The sequence below is a fragment of the Lolium perenne genome, chromosome 7 (assembly GCF_019359855.2).
Source record: "Lolium perenne isolate Kyuss_39 chromosome 7, Kyuss_2.0, whole genome shotgun sequence".
Taxonomy (NCBI): domain Eukaryota; kingdom Viridiplantae; phylum Streptophyta; class Magnoliopsida; order Poales; family Poaceae; genus Lolium; species Lolium perenne.
Window position 1 is genome coordinate 280,834,221 of NC_067250.2, and position 21,158 is coordinate 280,855,378.

General features: G+C 45.8%; 1 protein-coding gene and 1 pseudogene across 3 annotated transcripts; both read left to right on the plus strand.

Moving 5' to 3' along the window:
- Nucleotides 1-891: 891 nt before the first annotated feature.
- On the plus strand, nucleotides 892-20,283 carry LOC127312535 (DNA (cytosine-5)-methyltransferase DRM2). Of its 3 annotated transcripts, none has more exons than XM_051343054.1 (10): nucleotides 892-1,172; nucleotides 2,792-2,899; nucleotides 3,749-3,856; nucleotides 3,958-4,066; nucleotides 4,146-4,192; nucleotides 4,308-4,457; nucleotides 6,261-6,360; nucleotides 6,451-6,542; nucleotides 6,637-7,820; nucleotides 19,807-20,283. In XM_051343054.1, exons 1-9 carry the CDS (start codon nucleotides 1,167-1,169, stop codon nucleotides 7,765-7,767), a joined length of 1,851 nt encoding a protein of 616 aa, XP_051199014.1. In that variant the 5' UTR covers nucleotides 892-1,166; the 3' UTR covers nucleotides 7,768-7,820; nucleotides 19,807-20,283. The 3 variants fall into 3 exon arrangements, with proteins under 3 accessions (XP_051199014.1, XP_051199015.1, XP_051199013.1); XM_051343055.2 differs by lacking the exon at nucleotides 19,807-20,283 and adding an exon at nucleotides 9,948-10,135; XM_051343053.2 differs by lacking the exon at nucleotides 19,807-20,283 and adding an exon at nucleotides 10,663-10,801 and having other exon boundaries at nucleotides 893-1,172.
- LOC127315236 (cytosolic Fe-S cluster assembly factor NBP35-like) lies at nucleotides 10,343-12,663 on the plus strand (annotated as a pseudogene).
- Nucleotides 20,284-21,158: the final 875 nt, after the last annotated feature.

Here is a 21,158-nt window from a genome sequence, read left to right on the forward strand (position 1 = left end):
TTGAAATAATAAACATTTAAAACATATATATGGACTCATGGTGGTCGGTCGTTTTTTCACACACGCTAGCTAGTACAAGACGTCATGAAATGCCTCCTCGTATCATATTTTTCGAATATTTTCTCTTTGTGTAGCCACACCCAAGGATTTAACTAGTCATTTTTACCTCCTCGTTGTCTAGGATTACGGGCCTGTTTGGTTTCCAGCCACACTTTGCCAAGCCAAAGTTTGGCAATTTGGCATGTGTTTGGTTCTTGCCACACTTTAGAGCTGCCACACTTTACTATTCATATGGCCCACTTGTCATAGAGTGAATTTTTTGCCAACTTTTGCCACACTTTGTGGCTCCAAAATCATAGCCACACTTTTGTGGCTGCCACACTTGCCAAAGTTAGGCTTGGCAAAGTATGGCTGGGAACCAAACAGGCCCTACGTAACAAACTTGATTAACTTACCTAATTTTAACCGTTCAAACATAAGAAAATACCATACATACCATTAGAAGCTTTATTCAAGTACAAATGCAATGGTATAATGTTTAGGACGCCCTTAACTAGCCAAATAACGACTAAAGTTATAACATTGACGAATCAATACAAGTTTGACCAACAATTTGTACTTTCTACTAATAACTTGCATGTTAAATAGTGCAAAGATGTCAAGTATTTATGGCTGATATCTCTGATCACCTATGCCCACTAATACATCTACACACTTCTCTATTTCTCTTTCTCCCACTTGTTCATTGAGATGTACGCTGCGCATGGGATCTGTGTAACCAGTCCTGTGTGCTGCCGTACATTGGAAGGGAGCGCACCACGTGTGCTCTCTTCCCTTGTTAAGAAACTGAAAAACCGTTTCCTGCATACTGCATGCCACAGGAGGAGCAGCAGACTCGATCGTCTGCTCGCTCGCTCGTCAAAAGCAGAGACGAGGGCGCACTCCGTCGCCGCCCTCCTGCGGCTCCGGTTGTCTTCACTCGCCCCCTCCTTCTCCGCCGTAGCCGTCTCCTGCTCGCTCCGCCGTCGCGCTCTCCTGCTCGCCTCCGCCGTCGCGCTCTCCTACGCCGCCGCCTGGACCGCCTCTGCTCTTGCCCCCTCGCTCCTCGAAGGGGAGAGTCAGAGAGAGACAGAGAGCCAGAGGGGGCGTATCTTCCTACATCAACAATGGTGGTATGTGCTCCACTTATCCTCTCACCCGCTTCCCAGTTTTACGCCCCCTGATTCAAAGCTTCCGTTCTTTTAGGACAGAGAATCGCAACGTATCCTAAATTTTCTACGCCAGGAATCTTTCTAAGAGTTCTTTCGCACCGCATTTAGTTCCCGTTGATTGACTCGAAACAATCGGAAAGATTCGTTCTTTGTTTCTCATAGGGCAATCAGGTTTTTGTGGTTTTGCTTGATCGAAAAAAACATGTTTCCCCACTTCCTCGATGTGTCCTGGAACCAGTTAGCTGTATGCAATCTAGCATCAGAGCATGGCCAAAATACAGAGATTAGAAAGCACCAGCGGATGGACAGAGAAACCGCATGGCCACCAGGCTATGTTCCTACGGTCTCCTCACTTCTGATGCAGATGCGTACATACTGCTAGATAACGTTGGGCCGGAATTAGCTGGCATCAGCTGAAACTAGATAACATCTCATGCATTCGAGCAGTTAATTTTGACCTTAAAGTATCGTTTTTTAAAATTGTCCATGTGGTACAAAGTATCAACAAGTCGTACTGCACCCGTGTCTTTTTTGGTTAACCTTTGCTCCAGGCGACACTCTCATGTGTATTTTTTTTTAATGGTCTGTTCAGTCTGATATATGTTTTCCAAATATTATTTGATGCATTATGGACCCTAGAGGCTGTGCTGATTTTTTCCTTTGGGATTTCGACCGTCGTTTCGTATGTTGTTCATGACCAACACACTCACACACAGTGATCAGACATAAGCATTTAGCAGGTCGGGACTCTTTTAACAAGGAATTATGCGGTTTTAGTTTTATGGCCCACCTATATGTTCCAAAATTCTTACTTCACTGGCACTACGTATCTTGCATTTAAGTAGTTAATTTTGACCGCAAAGTGCCATTTTATCTATTTGATACAAGGTGTCATCCAGCTGTAATGCAGTAGTGTCTTGCTTGATAGTCTTATGCCAGTGGACACAATGTGGCAAACCTGGTTAACCTGATCGCCTTCTTAGATTTACGAACCTGGTCGCTTTCCTCCCATAAAAGCTCTGTTATGCATAATGTGTTCTACTATTTCAGAGAAAAGCTAGCATACTTCAGTTAGTTAGGCATCCCTTAATGAAACTCAAACTCTTCTCTTCTGGCTATTTTAGCCCCCCTGATTCAGAAGGTTCTTTCAGTTAGTTAGGCATTCCTATAACCATAACTTAAACTATTTCTAACTGTACAAATGTATTGCGCATTAGCCTAATGTTTTGTTGTGACCAGGGTGGTGGGGGTTTGTTCAATAAAAAATATGGACTTTTCTTCTTTCTATTTAATGCTTCATAGACTCTAGAACTGTATCTTGCTGTTCTGATTTCAGTTTGTGAGATCTTGTGGTTGTTCTGGTCTTACAAACAACAACAACATCAAAGCCTTTTTCCCAAGCAAGTTGGGGTAGGCTACATATGAAACCCAACACAAATAAAAGGAAGCCAAAACATGAAATTGTTCTGGTCTTACGGTGCAATTAATTTTTTTCCTTTGTGTAATTTTCTTCTCTACTATTCTATTGCTGGTGATTTTCTTTTAATATTGATCCAAGGCGTGCTTAACTCGTGGTACAGGATAGCGATGATAGTTTTGAGTGGGAAAGTGATGGTGACGCTGAACCCTCATCAGCCCCGGCCTTGAGGAACATGGATGCTGCTGGTCCATCAACTTTGGTACACCAGGTAGTAACTGACAGAAAATTTTATCTTTCAGCACAAGAGCTAGTCATGACTTGTTATTATAATGATCTTACTGTGATATTTGTTCATCTGCCTGTCTAAAGGATCCTAATGGGCGGGCTAATGGGGAAGCACCACCTAATTCTTTATCTATTTGATACAAGGTGTCATCCAGCCGTAATGCAGTAGTGTCTTTTTGATAGTCTTATGCCAGTGGACACAATGTGGCATACCTGGTTAACCTGATCGCCTTCTTAGATTTACGAACCTGGTCGCTTTCCTCCCATAAAAGCTCTGTTATGCATAATGTGTTCTACTATTTCAGAGAAAAGCTAGCATACTTCAGTTAGTTAGGCATCCCTTAATGAAACTCAAACTCTTCTCTTCTGGCTATTTTAGCCCCCCTGATTCAGAAGGTTCTTTCAGTTAGTTAGGCATTCCTATAACCATAACTTAAACTATTTATAACTGTACAAATGTATTGCGCATTAGCCTAATGTTTTGTTGTGACCAGGGTGGTGGGGGTTTGTTCAATAAAAAATATGGACTTTTCTTTCTATTTAATGCTTCATAGACTCTAGAACTGAATCTTGCTGTTCTGATTTCAGTTTGTGAGATCTTGTGGTTGTTCTGGTCTTACAAACAACAACAACATCAAAGCCTTTTTCCCAAGCAAGTTGGGGTAGGCTACATATGAAACCCAGCACAAATAAAAGGAAGCCAAAACATGAAATTGTTCTGGTCTTACGGTGCAATTAATTTTTTTCCTTTGTGTAATTTTCTTCTCTACGATTCTATTGCTGGTGATTTTCTTTTAATATTGATCCAAGGCGTGCTTAACTCGTGGTACAGGATAGCGATGATAGTTTTGAGTGGGAAAGTGATGGTGACGCTGAACCCTCATCAGCCCCGGCCTTGAGGAACATGGATGCTGCTGGTCCATCAACTTTGGTACACCAGGTAGTAACTGACAGAAAATTTTATCTTTCAGCACAAGAGCTAGTCATGACTTGTTATTATAATGATCTTACTGTGATATTTGTTCATCTGCCTGTCTAAAGGATCCTAATGGGCGGGCTAATGGGGAAGCACCACCTAATTCTTTAGTTGAGGGATATGTGGGAATGGGTTTCACAATAGAGATGGTCGTGAAGGGCATTAAACAGATTGGTAATAGTAAAAGTAATAAATTCATTTCATTTGTCATACGTGTTTACAACTTCTGTTTCAGCCGAGTATTTTCTTTCAGGGTACAGTGATTCAAATGCATTGCTTGAGCTACTTCTCACATATAAGGTACTTTTTTTTACAAGGTACTTGTATATGTGCTTATGTTATTTAATTTATCCTATAATTCTTTTGCTCCATGGTCGCAAGGATTGCATATTACAATTGGTCATATGAAATGCAGGCAATTGGAGATGAGGCTGCGGGTAATTGCTCTACTTCTGGTCTCATCTCCCAGAGTGTTGAAGATGATGATGATTTTGATTTTGAAAACTGGGATGGAGATGACGATGCTGATGGGAGAGAACCCAACTCTGATGATTCTGGTCATGAGGTAGATGATTCCCTATCATTAGTTCAGGAACTGGAATTTTTTTGTTCATATAAATGCTGATGCCTGTGACATCTTTGCCATGCATACCTTTTTTTAGAACATGAAGCTTATATCGAAATGTCAGCAAAATTACAGTCAAGGTGAATACACATTGCTAGAAACTCAGGAACTTGGTCAAGCCAGACACACACCGGATTAGTAAGGGATGCAGATTTTGCAGCTATATGTACCGGATTAGCATCCCAAGCCTATAGATCATTGTCTAGTTTTCCCAAGGGTTTTTTCTTGATAGCAAGTACGTCTGGGCCTACAAAATTTACATCGATTGCTTCAACATCCCATTTGGAACCATCATGAGAGATTAACTTAGCCATTTGAATTACTTCTGCCCCAGCTGGTTTAAAAGGAGGTTTGCCACCAACAACATCAGGGATCCATCTGTCTTGCCAAGCATTAGTCCACCCCCAGTTCTCCTAGTAAGTCCAAACTCCAGAGTCTTTCGACCCTTAAGGATTGCTCTCCAGGTGTGGGAAGATCCCCATTTGTGAAATATTTGCCCTTAGAACTCTAGCACATAGAGAGTTTGGGTTGGTAATAAGCCACCAACCTTGCTTGCCAAGCATTGCAATATCGAACACATACCATCAGCATATTTAGGTTGATCAATTTCAGAACATTTACGCCAATGCATTTTCCTTTTGTCACCATCTCCTCCCTACAAGTAGCAAGCCATAGCTGAAGAGAGGTGTTTACATGTTGTTTTGGAAAGAGCAAAACAGCTCATTGAGTATGTTGGGATTGATTGAGCCACAGTTTTAAGAAACACCTCTCGCCTGCCAAACTCAGCTTCTTTTCACACCCGCCACTAAGTAAAGAAAACACCGAGGTACACACCTTCTCAGAGGCCTCTGTAGTGCTTCTTCCAAGGCAGCAGGGAGACCTACTTATTTTTCTTCAAGGGCCTCACAATCAATATCGAGGATATGAAGAAATTCAGTTTTGCGATGCATACCAGAGAAATCTTTTATCACATGTATGCTGATACATGTGAAATCTTTGCCATGCATACCTTGAACACCCTTTTTCTTATCTTTTGATCTCTTTGTTTGTTTTGCTCCCAGCCTTTCATCAGTGTAGAACTGCATTTTGAAGTTTGATCACTTGTGTTGTTTACATAAAGTTCTCATCGTGTTAAATTTTTATCGTGTAAGAGTGCAATATATTGAGAAGTGAGGTTAAATACCATCAATCTATACCTCTCACAGAGTAATCAAACAAACTCGAAAAGAATATAACTGAGTGTGCTATTGTCCTGCTTGTCTTTGATTGAGATGAATAAAATGAATAGTTCTATTTACACTCCACTCACATTCCTTTCAATTCTTACGCATTTGAATATAAGTTGCAGCTTGTATGCATTTTGCTTAATCACTGATACACTCACCCATCAACACCATCATATGAAGCTACAGATTTGGACATGTGCCTTCAGTTTATTCCAGCACAACCTGAAGTGCTTCCTATTGCTAGTGTAGGTAGTTATTTCAAGTGTAAGGCGACTAGGCGAGGAGCATTTGTGTTCATGCATACATTTAGTATTCTATTTGCTCAAACAGCACTGGAGAATAACAAGTTGAGTTCCTAAATTATGTCATCGATTTAATTCTCGATCAGTCTTGGTTACTGCTCTGTGTATTCCGTGATCTCTCCCCCTCTTTCGTATCACTAGTCACTTAGCATTAAAAAGGAAGTAAGATGTAGCTAGTCATTTCTAATCTCTGGTTTTGTTTTGCTTTTGCGCAGGATTTTCCACAAGAGATGTCAGAGAAGGACAACAAGATAAAGTCCTTAGTAAACATGGGTTTTGCTGAAGATGAAGCAAATAGGGCTATTACCAGATGTGGTATGTTTTTTTTTTTTAAATTGCTACCTTGTGATCATGCTTCCATGGAAAAAACACCTTATGTTGTATATTTTGGTTAAAACTAACTAGGTGTGGATGCCTCTGTGTGTCTATTAGTCGATTCGATCTATGCATCCCAAGCTGCAGGAAATTGTAGTTATATGAATCAATCTGAATATGAGGTAACTATTGGTTTGACTGCACATTTGAATAACAAAACTATTTCCTCGTTTAACTTGATGTAATGACACTGGAAATTTGTGTATAATTTGGCAGGTTACTGATAGGGGCTTTGATTCCTTTGGAGTGAGAAAGAAAGCAAGATTGATGGAGGAGAGCAAGAAAAAAATGAAACATTATGGAAGTGGAGCACAAGGAAGTCGCTCCTCCTTGGATGGTAACCATGGTGAACTAATGTGGCTCCCACATCCGATGGTTGGATTCAACCTACCTACTGATAGGCTACGGTCAGTGACAAGAAGTCTTCCTAAACAAGCTAGTGGCCCACCTTACTTCTACTATGAAAATATGGCTAGAGCTCCAAAAAATGTATGGAAGGAAATTTCCAGATCCCTGTATGACATAGAACCTGAGTTTGTGGATTCTAGATTCTTCTGTGCAGCTGCTCGGGAAAGTGGCTATGTCCATAATTTGCCGATTGAGAAAAGGTCACCTCTCCGTCCTCTCCCTCCAAAGACCATATTTGAGGCCTTTCCTCATTATAAGAAGTGGTGGCCTACCTGGGACCACAGAGAGCAGCTCAATTGCTTTGAGACCCGTGTGGCAAGTCCAAAACAGATAAAAAAGATCGAATGTGCTCTTGTAAGGTCAAGTAATCCACCACCTCTAACAGTTCAGAAGTATGTAATGGACCAGTGCAGAGAATGGAACCTTGTTTGGGTTGGAAAGAACAAGGTTGCCCCTCTAGAGCAAGATGAGATGGAATATTTACACGGTTTTCCAAGAAACCATACGAGAGGAGTGGCCAGTAGAAAGAGGTACAAGTGTCTTGGTGATTCTTTCCAAGTTGATACTGTCGGCTACCACTTGTCGGTGTTGAAGGACATGTATCCGAATGGTGTTAATGTGCTATCCTTATTCACCGGTATTGGAGGAGGAGAGGTAGCTTTGCACAGGCTTGGAATCCACATGAAAACAGTGATATCTGTTGAGATAAGTGAAGATAACAGGAGGATTCTGAGGGGTTGGTGGGATCAGACACAAACTGGCACGCTAATTGAGATTGCTGATGTGAAGTCTCTCACTAATGATAGAATTGCATCATTTATTGGTAGATTTGGTCGATTTGACTTGGTGATAGGGGGCCTGGAGTGTGAGCAACCTGCTTTATTCTACCACTATTGTAGAATCTTGAAAGCCGTCAAGTCAGCTACGGCAAGGATGTAGCTGAAGCTATTCCCGTATCAGTCGAAAGGATCTTGTTTCCTGGCCGTCATTATGTGAGTATTCTTCTGCTTGCTGTGTATAGTTTGTTTTGATCCTAGTCATAGTAGATATATCGGTTAATACTTGATAGTTGTTCTATCCTGTGTGTATGGTTTGTTTTGATCCTAGTGATAATGGATGTTGGTTGATATTTCTAGGTTTGAGTGATACAGGTTTTATCATTAACGTGTGATGCCACGGTTTTTTTTTTCTCCAAAAAGGAGGTTGAACCCCAGCCTCTGCATCAAAAAGATGCATACGGCCTTTATTATAATTTATTCAACAAAGGTCTGACAAAATATACATCAACAGCCCGAAGCCACCACTCAACACCTACAAACCTGACAATGATGGGAAGATCATGCCATCAGGGCCTTGTGCCCTCACACACAAACAACGCCCCACCAGCTAGGTACCAGGTGCATCACCGAGTCACCCTATAGCAAACTGGGAGCACACTTACGGTCCAGCAGACCCTCAACGTGATGTTCCAGAAGTCTCCACCACCGTCGTACCGTCGACCCATCTCTAGGGCAGAGATGGCGTTTCTTTTTGGCGCATAGGGTCAACTTGTTCCTCTGTACTTCCAGTGAAAAGTGAGGAGGATGACCAAGTAGATAGACTAGTTAATACATAGTTACTGGTACCATTTAGCAACAGACGCCATATTTTCGATCATTCCTGTAATATTGGTGCCTTTTTCCACACTACAGTGTGATGGCTTGATAATAGACTGAAGACCCTGTTTGACATGTCCAGGAATTCTAGCTATACATTCTCCCATTGTCAAAGAACGTATATGTAACTTGACAACATACATTTCTTTCGCGAAAGAAGCCATAGCTTGCATTTCAGGACCACTTGGTTCCTGTCTACCATCTAGCCAAAAAGAAACGCCATCTGTGTGCTGATTCAGAACAATGCATCTGTTCTTACAACTTTGCTTGCTGTGCTCTGTTCTCCAGCCAAACATTGGCTTCCTTTTCACTGCTGTAGGTCACTACAGATAGCCATCTTAGTTTAAAAAAAGAATATAAGCATCTTATGCGTGTCTTAATTCGTGAACCAATGAGGTGGTGAGCTGAATTTCTGAGCTACCTGTTTCTGTCAGTACCAGCTTGTTCCTTTCCCTGCAGTCCAGGTCAAATCACATAGTTTTTCACAAAGAATTGGAGCATTGCATCTCCTGCTAGTAATTTTTTTGCAGGGGAGCAGTGATCAATCCTCTGCATTCTGGCACACTTGATAACGGCAACTGAATATTCAGTATTTTTTTTCTTTGTTGGCAAATTAGCTCTGAGATTGTATTTGGTTATGTGCATCGCACAATGTAGAGTCCTGGAGGATGATCTTTCCATTATCTGGGAAAAGAACTCCGAGATTATGTGGTCTGATGTCTATGTTCTGAAGAAAATTGCTGCCACTGAAACATGGTATTCTTCTATGACGTTGACAAGTCGTCTTTGCACTTTTTGGAGCATAAGGTTGATAACTTATTCCTCCGCACTTCAAGTGCAAATCGAGGAGGATAACCAAGTAGATTGGGTATTTAATACGGTAGATGGTAGCATTTAGGAACATACACCATGTTTTGGACCATTCCTAGGCTATTGGTGCCTTTTACTCCACTGGAGTGGGATGCCTTGATAGTAGACACAAGTCTTCTTTGACATGTCATTACCACAATCTGGTATAGGTCTGGGAGCGCATGCTATGTTGTCGTCTCATAGAAACATTCTGCCACTGCCAAAGAACTTATCTTTCACTTGAGAACTTGTATTTCGTTGGTGAAGGGAGCCTTTGCTTGTTGTCATATCAAATATTTTACTCCAAAGAAGCAACATTTTAGTCGCCTTGGGATTGTCATCATCTGTTTTATCTTCTACAGTGGAGGTTGTTACACGATTTGATATGTGTCACCTGAACGTAGGCGTGCTGCTTTGGTATTTGTACACTTTCTTCAGTTTTGATGTTGAAAATTTGTTGTCGACTGCAAGATGTTAACAGTGATATGCTTCGCTTCAATGTCAGGTCAAATTCAATGATGTATCTTGTTCTTAATATTTAAATAAAAACATTTTAGTGTAGAATTGCACATGAACCATTTGCCTTTCTAACATGCTGAGGTTTGAGAATTCCAGATTGACGGACAAGTTTGGTGTGCATAGCATATACGCCTTCATGTTTTATACCTTTATATGGAACAAGTCCACTCCCCCTCAACGGGCGTGTAGTCCCAAAAAATATCCAGATCGTCCACTTTACACTAGCCAACTATCAAAATCAGTGCAACCTGCCTCCTCGCTCCGAACCACATTGTTTTGGGCTTTGTCCTGGCGTGGCATGTATCTTGTGTTCTTGATATGTTGCATTGATATGGAGCCAGTAGATCTTGATTACAATTTTTTTCAAAAGTGTGTCCCAGTAGTCACTAGTCATAGTCATTCTCTTCCATGATTCCATCCTCCTCTGCCTACCTTCAGTTCTTCATATCTATTTTTCTGCTCAAGCCTAAGCGAGTGGGTATGAAGTGGACATGTTCAGACTAAGGTTGCAGTGTGTCTCAGTCAAGAGTAATTATCAACTAGTAGATGATTATCTTTATGACATACAAGACATTCCTTATTCAGGATACATGTGCATTGGATCAAAGGCTAGTTACTAATAGATTGCCTGTGCTCTTGCTTAAGATTGCCATAGCTTCGTTCTCGTTCTTGATCTACCCATTTTGGCATGTGCTCCACGCTGATCAGATTGTTAACGTTGGAGTTCAATGCATGCTCAGATAATATTGAACTGTCGCTTCTATTTCTTAAATTAAAGATGGCCTAACTGTTGACTGTATTGTTTTTTCAGACTTGGTTGCTATTGCTGAGCGGATGGCTACTGTGAAACACAAGATACTGGTTTTGTCAGGAAAGGGAGGCGTTGGAAAGAGCACGCTTTCCAGCCCAGCTGTCATTTGCCCCAGCTGAAAAGGACTTTCAGGTTGGCCTTCTTGATATAGATATATGCGGCCTTAGCATCCCAAAAATGTTAGGCCTTGAAGGCCAGGATATTCATCAGAGCAATCTTGGCTGGTCGCCCATCTATGTTGAGTCAAACCTTGGTGTCATGTCGATTGATTTCATGCTGCCTAACCCTGATGATCAAATAGTTCCATAAGGATGTTGACTGGGAGGAGATTGACTATCTTGTAGTGGATGCTCTCCCTGGAACATCTGATGAGCACATCTCAATTGTCCAGTACGTATCTACAAGCCACAGGAGTTGATGGTGCGATAATTGTTACGACTCCACAGCAAGTGTCTCTGATTGACGTCAAGAAGGAAATCAACTTCTGCAAGAAGGTTGGCGTGCCAGTGTTGGGTGTTGTGGAGAACATGAGTGGCTTGAGACAGCCATTTTCAGATCTCGAATTCATGAAGCCAGGTGCTGCAGGGGAGACAGATGCCACAGAATTGGTGATGAACTATATCAAGGAGACACTCCCGAGCTTTTGTCGGTTGCCGCGTGCAGCGAGGTGTTTGACAGCAGCAGGGTTGGCGCGGAGAAGATGTGCATTGAAATTGGAGTCCCTTTTCTTGGTAAGGTGCCGATGGATCAGCAGCTGTGCAAGGCAGTCGAGGAAGGGAGGTCATGCTTCGTTGATCAGAGGTGCAGTGCCATTGCACTGGCTCTTGAAAGCATAATCGACAAGCTGATCAAAACCAATCGAGGAGATGTTGTTTGACCTGCTGGAGAAGTAGTAAACGGTGGATGTTACAGTGATGTCTGGCAACTCTCATTGTACGGAGTACCACTGTTTGTCCAAATATCTCAAAGAAAAGTCACAGCAGTAGTTCTGCAACAAAAGACTAAAGCATACAGCATATCTGGCTACATGCTGCAAATATCAACAATCTGGAGGCCGCCATTCTATAGTTCGTGATTCAGTATATCAGTTGATGGCAATGATGTAGTACCAAACTGACACAGCAAGCCAAAGACTATAAATTTGGGGATCACCTTGCCGGACACAATCTCGGGCGCATTGAAAGAAAGTGATAGGTTCATCATCTCATCTCCTATGATATTCTAGTTATTGGAGTAGTGAACTACAAACTCTACTGAAGATGCTTCAAGTAAAAGAGAGCTGCATGCTAAGTTGCTAACGAACAATGATCGGCTCAGTGGCCACAGACGTCAGACATACATAACAATCAGAGGGAATCCCTGTCCAGAGTGATGGGCTCACTGCAGCTGTTAGGCCACGCGATGATGCCAAGCTCGTTAAGGACTTCCTTCTCGCTGAACAAGCCGATCGAGCGCAGCTTCACCGCCTCCTTGCTCCGCCAGGCGCCGCCGTTCTGCCGCGCGATGAGCACGGCACATCACATGGTGTCATAATTTTCGATGAGCGCAACGTGGCGGGCGCTCAGGAACGTCCCGCCGCGGCTCCCCCACGCCGCGCCCACGCCGTCGTCGGTCTTCTGGACCTTTCTGATCGCGTCGTTTATTGTTGACGGCGCCCGCCTCACGCTCCCGCCGTCGCTGCTATTTGAAGTGAAGGAAAACAAGAGAATTTGTTAGATTATCAACCCTGCTCACAAGAATGTATGAGTTAAAGACGGACGCTTACTCGGATGGCTCAGAAGGATCAGCACCGGACACCGCCAGGAGGTTGGAGGTTGGCCAGTAGGAGCACCAGCACCATTGTCGGAACCTTTGGAAGAGACATTGTTGATTGTTTAAGTCTGTATTGCTAGACGATTGAGCAATCTGGCTTGTTGTATAAGTCCATGAAGCAATGATGTAGGTGGTTCATGCCAACTGTATGCTGCATTCAGCAGTGAAGATGAAGGGAAGTGGGCACTACGGTGCAGTACTGGCTGATAGAGAAATGAGCAACTAACTTCTCTGGGGGCCAAAGGCCAGTACATATACAAGTGTGTAGTGTGCAGGAAACCCCTTATACACTGGGGATATACAGGAAAAGGGAAAAGGGGTCTATACATATCTAACACCCCCCTCAAACTCATGGTGGGTCAACAACACTGAGTTTGTAGAGAAAAAACCCATGTTGTGCTCTAGTCTGTGGCTTCGTGAAGAAATCCGCCAGCTGTAACTCCGAAGGCACATACTGAAGAGCGATAACCTCATCCTGCACAGCCGCGCGCGAAAAGAAAGCATCCACACCAATGTGCTTGCTGAGCTCATGTCGCACCGGGTCACGCGCAATGCTGATAGCACCAGTACTGTCAGACGAGAGAAGAGTCGGTGTAGCAGCAGCAGAGACACCAAAGTCCTCCAGTAACCAGCGTAACCACTTCACCTCTGCCGTCGCAGAAGCTATGGCTCGCAACTCGGCCTCTGTACTCGAGCGGGAAACAGCTGTCTGTTTCTTGGTCTTCCAGGCGATGAGAGAGCCACCAAGAAACACACAGTAAGCAGACAAGGACTTGCGATCCGTAGGATCACTAGCCCACGTAGCATCAGAGTAGGCCTGGAGCTGTAAGGAGCCGGAGCGAGGGAAGAATAGACGGCGAGAGATCGTGCCACGAAGATACCGTAGGACACGAAGGAGGTGACTGTAGTGGACCGAGGTGGGAGCTGAAACAAACTGACTCAGAATGTGGACTGGATAGGAAATATCTGGACGAGTCACAGCAAGATAGACAAGGCTCCCAACCAAGTGACGATAGCGTGTCGGGTCAGACAGTGGAATACCATCAGTAGGACGAAGCTGAACATTGAGCTCCATAGGAGTCTCAACGGTGCGGTCATCACCAAGAGCAGCACGAGTAAGGAGGTCATGTATATACTTCTCCTGGGAGATATAGAATCCATCGGAGGTGGAAGAGACCTCAATCCCAAGGAAGTAGCGAAGAGGACCAAGATCGGTCATGAGAAACTGCTCATGGAGACGAGCCTTAACAAAGGCAATATACTCAGAGTCGTCACCGGTGATGATCATGTCATCCACATAGAGCAGAAGAAGAGTCCGACCACGAGAAGATGTGTGGACAAACAGCGCTGAGTCATGATAACTGGGAGCGAAGCCAGCAGCAGTCACAACCGAGGCAAATCGCTCAAACCAGGCGCGAGGGGCCTGCTTAAGACCATAGAGAGAGCGCCGGAGACGGCAGGCCATGCCGTCAGGAATAGAGTAGCCAGGAGGTGGCTGCATGTAGACCTCCTCGCGTAGCTCGCCATTAAGAAAGGCGTTCTGAACATCAAGCTGAGAGACAGACCAACGACGAGCAGCGGCAACAGCAAGAAGGGTGCGAACAGTGGTCATGTGAGCCACAGGGGCGAAAGTCTCATCATAATCGCGCCCCTGCTCCTGCTGAAAACCGCGAGCCACAAGACGCGCTTTGTAGCGCTCAAGGGAACCATCAGAGCGGGTCTTGATCTTATAGACCCACTTGCACGTGATGGGACGAACAGAAGGAGGTGGGGTAACAACATCCCACGTGCCAGTGCGCTCCAGCGCAGCAATCTCCTCCGCCATCGCTAGCTGCCATTCGGGATGAGCAAGAGCATCCCGGTAAGAAGTGGGCTCAAGGGCAGCAGAGAGACCATAGTGAGTAGGGGAATAGCGGTTGGGGGCACGACGAGGCCGAGCACCAAGAGTAGGAGGCTCAGGCACCGAAGAGGACACACCGGAAGTAGAAGGCATGTCAGCAGAAGCATCAACATCACGAGGGCGACGAGTGTAGTGAAACGGAAAAGGAGAGAGAGGAGGAGCCGCCGTAGGCGAGGAAGGAGGCGTAGAGGCAGCAGACAGCGGTGAAGAGGGTGTAGAGGGAGGAGAGGGACTGGTGGGTGGAAACTGGGGCGGAGCGACAATGGGGGAATGAGAAGGAGTAGGAACTGGAGGCATAACAGGAGGAGAATCCGGAAAGACAAGAAAGGAGATGTCCTCCACAGAAAAGGAAGAGGAGGATGGACGCGGGTAGAAAGGACGGGACTCATCAAAGGTGACATCCCGAGAAATGCGCATCCGACGAGCAACAGGGTCCCAACACTTATAGCCCTTGTGCTCATGACTGTATCCAAGAAAGACACACTCAACCGATCGAGGCATCGGCTTCGTGCGTTCGCGTGGAGCAAGGAGGACATAGCAAACGCAACCAAATAAGCGGAGCACCGAATAATCAGGAGAACGACCAGTAAGACGTTCAATAGGAATACCACCCTGCAAGGCCGTGGAGGGCTGAAGGTTGATGAGATAGGTGGAAACAGCCACCGCTTCAGCCCAAAAATGAGGAGGAAGAGAGGCAGCGATCATCATCGCACGAGCTGTCTCAAGCAGGTGGCGATGCTTGCGCTCAGCCACGCCATTACGAGCGTGTGCGCCGGACATGAGAACTGGGCAAGAGTGCCCTGCTCAGCAAGAAAGCCACACAACAACTGGGAGATGTACTCGCCAGCGGAGTCAGCCCGAAAAACTCGAATAGGCGTGGAAAACTGAGTATGAACCATGGCAGCAAAACGCTTATATATCGAGAGCACCTCGCTACGAGAAATCATAAAGTAAATCCATGTGTGGCGAGAGAAGTCATCGATAAAAATAACATAGTAGCGATGGCCCCCCTTCGAGGCGAAAGGAGCCGGTCCCCATACATCAGAATGGACCAAATCAAAAGGACGCTGAGATACAGACGCACTAGTAGGATAAGGTAACTGAGTCTGTTTGCCAAGTCTACAACCCTGACAACCCTGAAGCGAAACATCTCCTGAGACAGACCCCAGAAGACCGCGACGAAGTAAAGACGACAAGCGAGAACCACAAAGGTGACCGAGTCGATGATGCCACTGCTGGAAGGAGGCGGTAGTGGAAGCAGCAAGCACACGGGGATCAGTGGGTGTAGTGGTGGCAGAGGGAACATGAAGCCAGTCAAGCTCCCAAAGTCCCTGGGAGTCACGGCGCCGAGGGCCAGCCCCAACTAGTGCCCTCGTGTGAGCATCCTGGACAGAACAAGAATCAACATCAAGGATAACCCGACAACCGAGAATCGATGGTGAGCAGCGGAAAACAAGTTCATGGTAAGACGGGGGACATGAGAGACATTGGGAACTGAAAAGGAGGAAGTAGAAAGAGTGCCACGACTAGCAACAGGAAGAGAAGTGCCATCGGCGATAAGAATATTAGCAGGAAAAGGAAGAGGGCGAAGCGAAGAAAGAGCGGAAGAATCGGGAGACATGTGGAAAGAAGCTCCGAGTCCAGAACCCACGAAGATGTACTGGCGTGTAGAGGAACCAGCCACAGCGGCAGCAGTGCCCGTCGGGGAAGAGCCGAGGAGGCAAGGAGGCGGCTGAAGCCTCGCAATGTCCTGCTCGGTGAAGCCAATGGTGGAGCGTGGAAGAGGGAGCACGAGGCACTCCCCGCTGCAGAAGCGATCGAGGCTCAAGGTGACCATGCCTCGACGGTAGTCGTAGAACCGATCGCGGCGAGGACGCCCTCCACCGCGAGGAGGACGACCGCCTCTAGCGGCGGCGGTGTGGGCAGAAGGGGCCCCGGACGAGAGGGCCCAGGTGCTGTAGGCGTCAGAACAGGGGATGGCGCAGCAAGGACAGTGGGTGCCCTAAGCAGACCAGCACCACGCAGACGAGTCTCCTCAGCTCGGAGCTCAGTCAACACCTCTGAGATAGGAACACGGCCTCGAGCAAACAGCTGAGCACGGCGGGGCTCAAACTCTGGGCGCAGGCGAGACAAGAACTCATGGATCCTCCTGAACTCCACATCTGACCGCACAGTCCGGCAACACTGGCAAGTACCACAGACAACACTGCTGAGGGAGTCAAGCTGGCGCCAAATCGCAGAACTCTGGGTGTGGAACTCATCAACAGTGGAGTCACCCTGCTGAAGGTCATGCTCCTGGCGCAGCACAGATAGAAAGAGAGAATCACCAGAAGGCTGATAGTGCTGACGAAGCTGGGACCACATGTCAGCAACAGTAGTAAGGTCCATGAACTCAGAAGCAAACTGCGGCTGAACACTCTGGGAGAGAACAGCAGCAGCCCTCGCATCCTCATCACACCACTGAGTAAAGACAGCAAGACTCTCTCGGTAGGAACCAAGCGCCTCTGAATAATCAAGTACCTGTTGCTCATATGCTTCATCAGCAGTGGTTTCGGCAGCCTTGGCCGTATCCTTGGCAGTCTGTGGAGCATCAGCAGCAAGGGCCTGTGGCACAGGCGGCGGGGTAGGAGGCACAGGAGCAATGGGGCGCGGCGGACAGGGGACCTCGCCGGTAAGAACGCCCCAAAGACGAAGACCGCGCATATGAATGCGCATGAAGCTAGCAAACTCCCCATAGTTAGTGCCATCAAAGATCACCGGGCACCGAGGAATGCTAACATAGCCTGTAGACGACGACGCCATGCTTTCTGATTTTTTTTTTTTTTTGGATTTTTTTTTTTGCAAGTCAAAGGAGAGAGAATATGGATCTCAGCTCTCACCAGCCCGATGCAGCAGCTGCTCACCAGCACGAACGGGACGGAGGCAGCGGTGCTCAAGCGGCGAGCCACCGGGGACGGGGCGGCGGCCGGAGCAAGCAGGTCGGCCGGAGTAGCAGCCACCAGGGACGGCGCGGCGGGTCGTGGCGCGGCCGGCTGCAGGCGAGCGAGCCAACCGGGCGACGGTGTCGCGGCCAGCACGGGGAGGCGGCAACGCGGCCGGCGAGCACGGGGCGGAGGCGAGCTAGGGCCGGGCGGAGGCGGCCGGGGACGGCTGCGGCGCGTCCGGCACGGGGAGAGCGGTGGCGCGGCCAGAACGGGAACGGCGACGGCACGTCCAGCACGGGGACGGCGGCGATGGTGGGCTACACGCGGAGCTGCAACGCGCGGGAAGGAGAGCAGAGCCTGTGCTCTGATACCATGATAGAGAAATGAGCAACTAACTTCTCTGGGGGCCAAAGGCCAGTACATATACAAGTGTGTAGTGTGCAGGAAACCCCTTATACACTGGGGATATACAGGAAAAGGGAAAAGGGGTCTATACATATCTAACACTGGCAAGCTAGTACTGGGCTGCTCACGAGAGAAGTTCCAGTGCTACGGATGGTCCTTGTAGATCATGCCACTGGTATGTTACATTTCACACTTTTGTTGGTTTGACTTAATTACCTGGTTATGTTTTCTCTTTTCAGACAATTTTTTTTTGCCAGATGGCTTCGTGACGTCTTATGTATGAGGCTGCTTTCGCATCTCCTTTGGGGTCATGTGATAAACTTTTGACTTTGAGTGATAGATAGAGATAGGACCTTTCTCAGTTTTTCACGTGAAGCACAGAGGAGAGAGATAGAATGGTTCAGTGAGGGAGAGAGAGGGGGTTGACCTAGCACAGCGTTTTGGCTCCCTGGACCAGTTTTTTTTATAAGGGCAGTATATTAATTTTAATTCAATAACTGATATCAAGTACTCCAATTAATGCGACCGTTGCATGCAACGATAGAGAAAGATGCACCATATGAATATGTATAATTATCCCAAAATATGAGAGCATTTTTACATAATTAATCTTCATATTTATTAGTTTGCTTTATTTTCTTGGTATGGAAGAGCGGAGTGTTTCCCCTTTTCCAAAAACGTGAGCAATAGTGTGGCACATGTCTTACCGCAATTAGGCTAGAGTGGTACAAGTGGTGTTTTCAGTGACTCCACGCGGGCATACACGTCGGGTTTCGTCGTAAACAATTGTAATTTGTTTATGTCAATTAATAAACCTCATGGTTCCTTTAAAAATTGTAGACAATTTCTCTCAAGCCAACTCCAAACGACTCAGATTTAATTGGCTTTGCTTCTTAGAAGGTGACTGGTTGCCTTTTTTGAAACGAGGGGATTGTTTTTTCTGGATAAATTAGTTTGTTATTTTTATTTAATCCCCATTTATAAATTTAATCTCCACCATTTGGACATCTCTAATGTGTATGCAACATGCAATTGTATTTATCAAAACCAATGTTGTCTAAAGTGGCTTAATGGTTTTGAAAAAACAATCAAACTATTTAGCAGCACTGGCATTTAGGATAGATACCAACATTTATTATTTCCTCAAGTCGGAGCCCGTTACTTCATCATTGATTCTTGATGAAGTCTCATAATTTGCTCTCGATAATTCACTATAGGATAACTTCATTTAATCACCACTTCAAGTGTTCATTATCACCAAACAAACACCAATTTCCAAGCATATGATCCATTCGATATGTTGGTTTTGAACTTGCGCTTCTCAATCTCGATGACCATCACCACTTTATGCTCTCCTCTCATGGGTTATATGAAATATTTATTTTGATGCAAACCCATGAAAAGATACCTAACTCGCATAGAAATACCAAGCACATAAATTATGAGTTAGTTCGTAAAGTGCAATTCACAATTGCTTATCATACCACTAGATCACATTTGAATCCACGCGGTACATCATTTATGCTTTGTGTGTTGATCAACCAGAATCCAATCTTTGCACTCTGTTTGGTCAACCTTGTATCTTTGCTTCACCTCTCATTACAAGATGTCTTGAAAACAATAGTGAACTCTTCACTCAATCCCATGCTCGCAAAAATCTCAACTTTCTCAAGGCCAATGTTGGGGTTCACCATGAGTCATGAAATGGTACTTCATGCTCTATCATGATCTCTTGATATGCATAATAAATTCTTCACTCGAATGCTTGCTTTAAGCCTTGATCAACCATAACTCAACATATGAGTCCATTTTGATATTGTATTGAAGCCATATCTTCAGTTCTTCTCTCTTATTGACCTTCTCATGATATTAATCCTTCATGGCTTAACTCATAAGCCAAAACACAACTTCTTTTGAGTTCCACAAATAACTCCATATTTATTGAACTTCGCTTGGATGCTTTGAAATTCTTCATATTTTCTTCTTTCTGAAGGGATTAGCTATTCTCACTACCAACCAACCTACTAACCGTAGTCTGGATTACCTTTTGTTTTGTTCGATTGATGTCCAAGGTATGCATTTGACTATTAACAATTGTTTCAGATTTTCCGCTTCCAAATTTTGTACGGTTGTTGGCCAAAATTGGAGGATAAAATTGTGCTCTACATCAGCTGCTTGGTCACAACTTGGACAGTTGAGCTTGACTGAAGACCAGCAGCTGCACATGGCTGGAGTAGTTGGCCCATGACAGGAGTTTGCACTGTTGTATTTGGGCCATGGCTGCTGTTTGTATGAGAACAAATGCAAGTATTGGTTGCGAATGAATTGCTGAACAAATGCAAGTAACAGTTCTGCAGATTATCCTAATGTGTCCGTGTCAGCCTTGTTACCCAACTCTCGTTCATCCAAATACAACCGATTTTCTTGCTCCGATGGTCCAAGCAGATGGCCAGTCAACAGATCAGAACATGAGCTTTACGTGTCATGGTTTATGCAGATTGTCCCAATGTATCCAGTGTCAGCCTTGTGATATTTTTATCTGGCTATCTTCAGTACAAGCCACAGGATCCCGTTATTCGCTGGATTATTGTCAAAGGAATGCATGTGCACATGTATGTTACAGTATGAGTAGCGGGTAAGTAACTTCTGAATTCGTTTCAACATAATTGCGGGAAGAATTAATGTGGATCGATTCAACATCTCATATTCTAATCATGTGGAGTACTGAACTACAGCAAGCTCTAGCTATTAGAGATACTTGAAAGAAAATAGAAGGAACAGTGATCGGCTCAATGTCCACAGATGACAGATGGAGGCACATACATAATCAGAGTTCAGAGGGAATCCCTTTTGATAGTGATGGGCTCACTGAAGTCGTTAGGCCAGGCGATGACGCCGAGCTCCTTGAGGACGTCCTCCTTGGTGAAGTAGCCCATGGAGCGCAGCTGCGCGGCCTCCTTGCTCCGCCAGGCTCCACCGTTCTGCGCCGAGATGAGCACCGCACAAGACATGGTCTTCCAGATGTGGACGGGCTCCCCGTGGTGCCCGTCCAGGATGAGGGAGATGATCCTCGAGCCAGCGTCCTCGTCGTGTGCCGCGCGAGCTGGAAGAAGCCGTCCAGGAGCGACTCCTTGCCGACGCGGCGGCGGAGGTCCTTGTGGCGGCTGACGACGCTGGCGTAGTACTAGCCGTCGTCGTCGCTCGTCGGCGTCGGGGGCGTCAGGCCGTGGAGGTCATCGGCCCAGGCGTGCCAGGCTCCGTCGTGGCTGGCGAACCGGGGGGACGTGGAGTTTGTCGCAGGGCGACGGTGATCTTATCGTAGCCGCGGCCTGCCAGGTGGAGGTGGCCAGTGCGCTCCGGTGCGGTGTCGCTGCCTCGCTGGTACCGGAAAGGATGAATGATGTGAAAATTGTAGAAAGGTACAAAGGGGATGTAGATTTGGAATACAAGATGGC